The sequence below is a fragment of the Chrysochloris asiatica genome, unplaced genomic scaffold, assembly GCF_000296735.1.
Source record: "Chrysochloris asiatica unplaced genomic scaffold, ChrAsi1.0 scaffold00412, whole genome shotgun sequence".
Lineage (NCBI taxonomy): Eukaryota > Metazoa > Chordata > Mammalia > Afrosoricida > Chrysochloridae > Chrysochloris > Chrysochloris asiatica.
The window spans coordinates 1,240,305-1,250,583 of record NW_006408930.1 but is presented as its reverse complement, the minus strand read 5'-3'; the positions used below and the strand labels follow the sequence as shown (position 1 = coordinate 1,250,583).

Here is a 10,279-nt window from a genome sequence, read left to right as displayed (position 1 = left end):
CTAAAGGTAGTTCTTTGGACAGAGAACCGAAAATAGCAGACAACAACCTGAGATTAACACACATGACAATATCATCTAGAACTCAACCCAGATAGAGAAGTATTCAAAGTAAAATAGACCTTTAATACTTAAAATAGGGAATCAGACATAACAGTCTGTAACTATAACAAAAAATGTAAATTAAAAAGAGGGAATAATGTAGTTATAAAATTTCCAAATACATTTCAAGAAAGAAAGAAAAAACAAACCTGTTACCCTTAAAGTAGCCAAGATTTACTTCTGCCCTTAGCCCAGCCATTCCTTACCCCTAGTCATATCCATAACCCTGATACTAAATGAAGTAAATGAAGTCCAGGCTTAGCCCTAGACCTAACCATAGTTATAACCCTAACTCCTTACTCCAACTATCCAAAAAAGAAAGAAAGGAGAATATAATGCCAGAAATGGTATGTGAACTATGTAATAAGGAATTTAAGAGAATACTATTTAGAGAGGATGATTGAGAAAACTGCAGATGAAATCAAGGAAAATACATATAAAACATTTAGAAGGATTCAGAAAACAAGCTGACAGAATTAATGAAAAATTAGAAACCGTACAAAAACAGAAACTAGCCACAAAATTAATACTAACACTTTGTTGTTGTTGTTAGGTGCCATTGAGTCGGTACCGACTTATAGCAAACTTATGCACACAGCAGAATGAAACACTGCCTGATCCTGGGCCAGCCTCACTACTATTGCTACGCTTGAGTCCATCGATGCTGCCACTTGACCAATCCATCTCATTGGAGGTCTTCCTTTTTTTCTCTGACCCTCCACCTTACCAAACATGATATCCTCCAGCGACTGGTTCCTCCTGACAATATGTCTGAAGTATGAGAGATGAAGTTTGGCCATCTTGGCCTCCAAGGAGCACTCTGGCTGCACTAACACTTTAGAAATAGATATTTGGAAGAGCAAAGTAGTAGAATTGAAGTAGTAGAAGAAGTAGTAGAAGACTGAAGTAGTAGAAGACTGAATTACTGAACTTGAAGACAAACCTCTCAGTATTCACCAGCTAGAGGAACAATCAGGAACAATCAGGAAAAAAGAATGAAAAAATTTAAAGAAAGCCTGAACTTTATGTGGGACACTATCACAGGAATTACATGTAATCAGAATTCCAAAATAGGAAGAGACAAAAACAAACAAACAAAAAAGTGGTATAAAGAAAATTGCCCAGTAGTTGTTGGAAGAAAACTTCCTAAACCTTATGATAGATGAGGACCAAGACATTCAAGAAGCTGAACAAACCCTATATAAGATAGACTTTAAAAGAAAATAACTAAGATGTATTATAATCATGTTGTAGTCCTGGTGGTGCTGTGGGATAAGCACTTTACTGCTAACCACAAGGTCAGTGGTTCAAACCCATTGGCTGTTCCTTGGGAACCCTGTGAATCAAAACCAACACAATGGCACTTAACAACAACAACAACATTATAATCAAACTTTTCAAAACAAAAGACAAGGACAGAATCCTGAGAGCAGCTCAGAAAAACTAAACATTACCTACAAAGGAGAACTAATTAGACTGCAGTAATCATGTAGGCAAGAAGACAATGGAGTAACATACATAAAAGTCTGAAAGAAAAAAATGACCTACCAGGAGTCATATACCCAGCAAAAGTATCCATCAAATATTATATGAAACTAAGACATTTCTAATTAAATAGAAATTAAAAGAATTTGCAAAAAATACTAAAGAGATTTCTTTGGGCACAAAACCAACAATAATAGCAGGAAAGAACCTGAGACTAAAATACATGACAATATCACCTAGAACTCAGCCCAGATATAGGAGTGTTGTTATTAAGTTCCATTGAGTTGATTCCGACCCTTTATAGGGTTTCCAAGGAGCAGCTGGTGAGCTTGAACCACTGACCTTGCAGTTCAAATGACTTTACAGTCTGAAGCACTAGCCCACAAAGCCACACCAGGACTCCAGATATAGAAGTAGTCAAAGTAAAACCTTCAGGACTGAAAATAGGGAACCAGAGATACCAGTTAACATCATAAAACCATAAAATAAAAAAGTGAATAATGTAGTTACAGTGCTTCCAAATCAAGAGGAAATCAAGTGCATTTCAAGAAAAAAAGAAATAAGCAAAAATAAACAACTGTATGTAACCTTTAAAACTGTTGTTGTTGTTAAGTGCCATCAAGTCAGTTCCAACTCATAGTGACCCTGAATAGGGTTTCTGAGGCGTGGCTGGTGAGTTTGAACTGCTGATCTTGTGGTTCAAACTGACCTTGTGGTCCAGTGCTTATCCTGTAGTACCACACCAGGACCCCACAGCCCTAAAACTAGAACAAGCCTTATCCCTAGTCCATCCCCTACTCCCAACACTAACCCTAGTACTAATCGTAACAGTAAATGAAGTCCTAGACCTAGCCATAGTCCTAATCCTACACCCTCCGCCCCCCCAGAAAAACCACATTGAAAAAAATAAATAAAAGACATCATCCATTAATAAGAGAAAAAATGATTTATAATATTTAAGAGACCTTACTAGAATTTAAAATGGAACAGCTTACTTTAAGCAGAGTCTTAAGCACTTTGCTAGTGCCATTCTTATAGAAATCATGCATTTTCCTCCTTTGTTAGATACCTGAAAGAAAATGTGTTTGTTTTTGTTTTGTTTTTTAATAAAAGAAAAAGTATTAAAAATCAAGTTGTTTACATCTTACCTAGGAAATGTCAATCCACCTGGACAAAAGTAACAAAGGGATGAAGAATGCTAGCACTGTGCCACCATGAGTCAGCATGAGGCCAGTGCCCTCAGACACTGGCTTCTGTGAGCATGTCTTGGTGCCAGGGTGGAGCAGGCACTGCCTCTCAGCATCTGGAGGGTACATGAGTGGTTGCATAAAGAAACACTCGGTGTGGATGAGGCGTCGGAGCTTAGACTGGTGCTTGTTGCCAGCTGCCTCATCATGGACAGATGCTGCACTGGGAAGGAGAGCCTGTTGTTCTCCATGTATGGATACTTTAGCTTCTTTGCTTCACCTGGAAATGACCTTTAAAATCATAAAGTGACTCTTTTTCCCTAGATCCACACACTGAGTATTTCATATTTGTTCTTACAGGAAGTTGTTCAACTGCCTTTAGATTTTGTGAAGCAGCTTTGTTTAAAGATACAGGCCAAAAGACCAGGTAAGGGCTTTTCAAATTATCAATTTGTTAATAATTTAAAATATTCCACTTGAAAAGGGACATTATCACTGTGTTAAGTAGATGTTGTGTTCTCATCAAATCTGTTGCCGTGAGGTTGGTTTATAAATATGCATATAATGCTTGGAGCGTCATCATCGTGGGAGAAGTCTAGGAAGCTCTTGAATACAGTTGTGGATATCAGATCGCCAGATCATAGAGTATATGACCAAGAATTAACTAAAACAATGTCATAACATAGAGAAAGGAATTGGAGGAGCTATAAGTAGGGCAAGGCAGGGTAAAAACCTGAGAGAATCAAGGGAAGTCATTATAGTCAACGAGCAATAACAGGTTGGCTTGATCCTAGAGGTTGGCAGGACCGTGCTCCCTGAAACTGGACTATAGTCTTGCCTGTTTATCCTCCTGGAGGGAGCCAAGGAGATGTGTTAATCTCTGTGGTGATCATTTTGCTTGTTATCACCAAATACATTCTTGCCATCACCAATTGTACCTTTCCTGTGCACTTACTGGTTCCGAGAATATCAGTAACTAAGTCAAAGACCTTACTGACAGAGATTGAGGACTTAACATGCAGACCTTGATGAGGATGGAAATGCCTTCTTAAGAAAGCACAGCCAGGTTGTATAAATAGCAAATGTAAATCTCCTGATTTGATTAAGAAAAAGAGAGCAAAGAGGACATCAGGGCCCTGGGAGCCTGAGGTTGGATGGAGCAGTATGGAGCAGGTCATCCTTGCTGGAAAGGCCCAGGAAGTGGGTAGAGGCCGCTGCCCACAGCCAAAGTAGGACAGTGCCTTGGCTCTACGTTTTCTAATCTGGATGAAGACAAGCTGCAGGTGTACTCTTGGAGTCCGCTATCCAGCAGCAAGTGCGGCTTGATCTGTCATTTTCTGCTGTGGTTAGTTGTCCATTTGATTCTGATTTATTGTGACCCCATGTGTGCAGATTAGAACACCACAGGGTTTCCAAGGCTGTGACTTTTTGAAGCAGATTGCCTGGGCTGTCTTCTGAAGTGCATTTGGGTGAGTTTGAACAGCCAACTTTTGAGCTAGTAGTCACACTACTTACTAGTGACATGACTGGCTGGTCTTGATAAATTGTGATGAGTCTTGCTATGGAAGAAGGACTTTTGTCTACAGTGCAATTTCTAACAGTTAGGCCTGAGGGACGATTGGTGTTGGATATTTGGAAGAAACACTGGTTTAAGAGGAATGTAAAGACTTTTTCTGAGTACCTTGTTAGATTAGTGGTATCCTGGGCTGGAGCCTCCTTTCTCTCCAAGAGTCCTGGAAGTTGCAGGTTGAGGCTAGACTGCCTTCATTTTGACAACAATTCCAAGTTTAGGAGTCTTCAAGACCACCTTCAGGTTTAATAATTGGCTGGAAGAACTCAGCAAACCTAAGGGAAACCATTACCCTCATGGTTTTGATTTACAGCAGTAAACAGCTCAGATAAGAACAGTTAAGGAAAGAGCTGCTTAGGGGAGGATCCAGGAGCGGCCCCATGTGAAGCTCCCCTTGTTCTCTCCTGGTGGAGCATTGTCCAGCAGGGATGCTCTTCCAGTCCCATCATATGGAGAAGGCCACCTGCCCATAGGATCAATCTCAGTCTCTTGCTCCTTGGATGCCAAGCCACTCCCATATGGTTCAAAGTCCAGATAAACAAAGGCAATTCTGTCAGGCAGAGCATACCTAGGCCCTAGCTATCCCCTTCAAGGAGTTGGAGCCAAGGTTGATACTTAAGGTTGCTGCAGATTTCCATCTTGTCCCGTGTCACACTGATTCTCAGGTGATCCCTGCTCTTTTTTCCTAGAATCTCGCTGTGACAAGGACCTGGACACTCTCAGTGGTTATGCTATGTGCCTTCCTAACTTGACCAGACTTCAGACCTACCATTTTGTGGAGCATCGGCCAATTCTATGTGTAGAGATTAAGGTGATTTTGGTGAGAGGGGAAATAATGTGGGTAAAAAGGGACAAGGCAGTTCCCTGGTTATAGCTGGGTTATCTTTCAACACTGTGCTTCTCTGTCTAGTGCATGTTTTTCTCTAGAAACCTGTTCTGCAGGCTCATGGCATACTGACCACTCCTCACTGAACCCAACAGCTCCTTCTCAGGTCCACGTGACCCCTAGAGATTTACCTGCTCATTCTCCTTTCCACCCTAACCACCTGTACTCTGTGCCTCCACCAACCAGAGTTCAGGCAGGGGAACGGGCAAACCAGAGGAAGCTGGGCGAGATGGTGCCCTCTGCATTTTCCTCAAGGTTCAGATCACCAGCTGCCCCTCCTTCCTCTGTATGGCTCCTTCTGCTGTGTTCCCTTTTCCTGTGGTTGGCATTGCCTACTGTATTTCAGAAGCTCAGTTTGTAAGACAAGTCATTAGACTGGGTGGCACTCAGTTCCTTTGTTTGTGTCCTGCTCAGGAGTGATTTTTCCAGAGGCACAAAGATCTGTTTAACCCTTAAAAGTTCTAATTTGTCATGGATTCCAGATTTGATTCATGCTGAATCTGGAACGACAAAGGGCACTTATTTCTCTTCACATTGCATGACTGAGGGGGGATTTGGCAAGGTTAAGAGTCCCCTTGCTTTAGTTCTGTGTTGTCCCAAGGGTGGCAGGTCAGATCTCCCCAGGAAGGCCCCCACCAGATGTCCTAGGTCATTGCTTATCTCCTCCTGTACCTCCATAGCACCCACTTATGGGTCACCACTTGGCACTAAACACTCACATTTAGGATAGACTTGTGTAGACAGGCGTTGTGGCTCCCCACCCAGAGTGTGAATGTCTCAGTACTCCAACACCAAGACAGCCCTTGGCAAACAACTTGGTATGTGTTTAATGGTAAGGCCATTAACTTTTAAAAGGCAGTTCCGTGATTTTCTGGCAGCATAGCAACTATCAGATTGGCACCTTCCAATTTCACATATCACTTGTCAGAGGGAACAATGGTGTGCTTTTTGGAGCTCTGGGCAGAATCATACTTGTTAGAGGAAACAGTGGCGTGCTTCTGGAAGTCAGGATCTCTGAGCAAAATCACACCCCTCCAAGTCTTTCCACTTGCACATGGAGAGACAAAGCTCTTCTATTGTACCTTTGTCAAGCAGGTAGTAGAGTCATCACATTTTTACCCCCTAAGAAAGAGTTCTGATCTTATACCCTTTAGAGACAAAAAGATGTGTGTGTAATATGATGAGGAGACATCAGTTCCCACTGAGAGCTGAAAGTAAAATGTTCGAGGTCCTTTATACCTAACCCTTACCAACCTCTGCTTTGCATTTCTTTGTCTCATAGTTTGTTGTGTGTTTTGAAAGGTATGTGATTTCTTCTGGTTTTAGTTCTCTAGTGTTGCTACAATAGAAAGATCACAGATGGATGATTTTAGCAAGCAGAAATTTAATTTGTCACAGTTTGGAGACTAGAATCCTGAATGCAAATGCAGAATAAAACTACAACAAAATTAAGAGATTCTCTGTCATGCCCACTAATGAGAGATCCCATACCAATCAGACTGACAAAAATGTAAAAGTCTTGGACCTAACATTGGAGAGGAAGTAGGGCATCAGGTACTCTCTTTTTGCTTTAGATACCATTGTTAATTGATACAACAATTTGGAAAGCAATTTGGCAATATATTGTAAAAACTCAGGCTTTCTTATGACCTGAAATTCCTCCTCTGTGACCTCCACAATGGTCTGTCAGTTTGTCATACTGGATAGTTTGCATGTTGCTGTGATGCTGGAAGCTATGCCACCAGTATTTAAAATACCAGTAGTGTCACCCATGGTAGACAAGTTTCAATTGAGCTTCCAGACTTAAGACATAGCAGGAAGAAGGAGCGACGGACTACTTACTAAATTTAGTCACTGAAAATCTTACGTACAGTAGTGCTGTCAGGTAGCACCAGAATATTGAATATTGAAACATGATGAAGAGCACCAGACTATTGTCAGATATAGTGCTGGAAAATGAGCCACTCAGATTGAGCCACTCAAAATACATCTGGGTCCAACAACACACACAAAATAATACATCACGACCAAGTGCGATTCTTATCAGGGATGCAAGAATGATTCAATATTAACTAAACAATCAATATAGCCCACCATATAAATTTTAAAAAAGGAAAAGAACCACATGATCGCATTGATTGTTGCAGAAAAGACATTTGACAAATCCAATATCCATTCCTGATAAGAACACTCAACAAAGTAAGAATTGAAAGGAAATTCCTCAGTATAATTAAGAGCATATATATAAAACCAATAGCCAACATTGTTCTCAATGGAGAGAAACTGAAAGCCTTTCCTTTGTGAACAGGAACCAGACAAGGATGCCCTTTATCACCGTTCCTATTCAATATTGTGTTGGAAGTCTTAGACAGAGCTTTAAAGTAAGACAGGGAAATTAAAGACATCCAGATTGGCAAAGAAGTAGTAAAACTCTCGCAATTTGCAGATGATACAATCCTATACATAGAGAACCTCAAACACTCGACAAAAAAAAAAACAAACAAACTAATAGAACTCATTGGAAGATTCAGCAAAGTGGCAGGATACAAGATCAACATACAAAAACTAGTCAGATTCCTCTGTACTAATGACAGTGCTGAAAAGGAAATTAGGAAAGCAATACCATTTACAATAGCCACCCAAAGGGTAAAATATTTAGGAATAAATCTAACCAGAATAACAAAAGACCTATACAAAGAAAAGTGCAAAACACTACTGCAAGAAACCAAAAGAGTGTTAAAAAAATGGAAGAATATACCATGCTCCTGGATAGGAAGACTTAGCATTGTGAAAATGCTACACAAAGCAATCTACACATATAATGCAATCCCAATCCAGATTCCAATGACATTCTCTAAAGAGATGGAAAAAATTATTACAAATTTTATATGGAAAAAAAGAGTCTCTGGATAAGCAAAGCACTGCTTAAGAAGAAGAATGAAGTTAGAGGCCTCTCACTCCCTGATTTCAAAATTTACTACATTGCTACAGTTGTCAAAACAACCTGGTAGTGGTATAATAAAAGATACGTAGATCAGTAGAACAGAATTGAGAATCCAAAAATTAACCCATCCACATACAGCCAGCTGATCTTTGACAAAGGGTCAAAGTACAATGAGTGGGGAAGAAATAGTCTCTTCATCAGATTGTATTGGCAGAACTGTAAATCAGTATGCAAAAGATTTAAACAAGACCTTTACCTCATGCCATATACAAGAACCAACTCAGCATGGATTGAAGACCTAAATGTGAATCCCAGAATTATAAAGGTCATCAATGAAAAAACAGAGACAAGTTTAAGGGCTCTAATACAGGACACACATTGGCTATCAAACATTGTGAGAATTGCACAAACCAAAGAAGTCAAAATAGATGATTGGGGCATACTAAAAATTAGAAACTATGTGCATCAAAAGATTTCACCAAAAGAGTAAAAAGGGAGCCTATGGAATGGGAAAATTTTTTTGCAGTGATGTACCAGATAAGGGACTAAATTCTAAAATCTATAAGAAATTACAACACCTCTACAAGAAAAAGACAAATAACCCAGTTAAAAAATGGGCACAGGACATAAGCAGACACTTCACCAAGGAAGAGATTTGGGCAGCCAACAATCATATGAAGAAATGTTCATGTCATTAGCCATTGGTGGTGGTGGTGGTGGTGGTGGTGGTGGTTATGCGCCATGGAGTCTTAACTGACTCATAGTGACCCTGTACAGGTGCAAATCAAAACAATAATGAGAAATCATCTCACACTAGCAATAGCAGCAAACTTCTAAAAAACAGAGGACAATAAATGCTGGCAAGGATGTGGAAAAACTAGGACCCTCCTACATTGCTGGTGGGAATGTAAAATGGTTCAAACACTGTGGCAAACAGTATGGCACTTCCTCAGAAAGTTGGAAATAGAAATACCTTATGATCCAGAAATTTCTCTACTTGATGTATAGCCACAAGAAATATGAGCCATAACATGAGTAGATATATGCACACTAATGCTTATCACAGCACTAATCACAATAGCTAGCGAAAAGATGGAGACATCCTAAGTGCCCAACAATGGAAGAATGGATAAACAAACTTTAGTACATAGACACAATGGAATATTATGCTACCTTGAATAGCAGTGAAGCTGCAAATCACTGTATAGCATGGATGAAACTTGAGGACATTATGCTGAGTGACATTAGTCAGTCACAAAAGGACAAATATTGCATAAGACCATTATTGTAAAAACTTAAGATACCCATACTAAAGGGAGAAAAATAAAAATCTTTTTTGACTACCAGGGATGGGAGGGAGGGGACGATACAACACAGGTTAGGGGTAGTCACATCACATTTTGGGTGTTGGGGAGGGCAATACACCAGTAGGGGGTGGGGGATGGAAGAACAAGGTAGATAGGGGAACACTTAGATTTGCATGGGCTAAAATGGGACAGAAGTAAATAATAATGTATGCTCAACCTTGGAACAACAGAACTCTGTGTTACAGGGTTCGAGGCATAGTCTGAATGGGTAAAAAAAGGGGAAATAATGTTAAGATGCTTGACTGTCTTATGGATATTGGTTTCCCTTACCTACTATTGTAAAATAGACACTTGAGTAAGATAGATAGGAATATCGGGAAACATGACTACAGAAAACCTGTAAGCCTGTCTTCAGCCTATAACTGATTGGAATAGCTAAAAGGGGTTCTAGAACTTGTCCTGTGAAATAGGCTTCTTACGGAGCTCTTATACTGTATAGTACTGTATAGTACCATTCCCACTTGAAATGACATGCACACCAACCTAGAGCAGCTAGAGGAATAGAAGATACTTCCTGAAAGAAAGATCAGGAAAAAAAAAACAAAATAAAAAATGGCAACGATACCCATGTGACCTGGACCGAATGACTGGATGATAGGAGCTCAATCAGGAGAGGAAAGAAGAAGGGGGGTGGGGGGGAAGAGTGAGCTGATACAGTCTGATGAACTTGACCTATACCTATGGAGCAGCAACTCAAAAGAGGGAACAAATCCTCACAGCAAGAAACATTCACACACACAC

The 10,279-nt window shown here is 40.1% G+C and overlaps 1 protein-coding gene across 1 annotated transcript in view; it reads left to right on the top strand.

Moving 5' to 3' along the window:
- The window catches only part of IPPK (inositol 1,3,4,5,6-pentakisphosphate 2-kinase), a 133,640-nt gene that overhangs the window by 48,614 nt on the left and 74,747 nt on the right, over positions 1 to 10,279 (top strand). The window contains exons 4-5 of the mRNA XM_006876771.1: positions 3,132 to 3,198; positions 5,031 to 5,152. Coding sequence (XP_006876833.1) covers positions 3,132 to 3,198; positions 5,031 to 5,152 — 189 coding nt within the window. The remainder of the gene's footprint in view (positions 1 to 3,131; positions 3,199 to 5,030; positions 5,153 to 10,279) is intronic.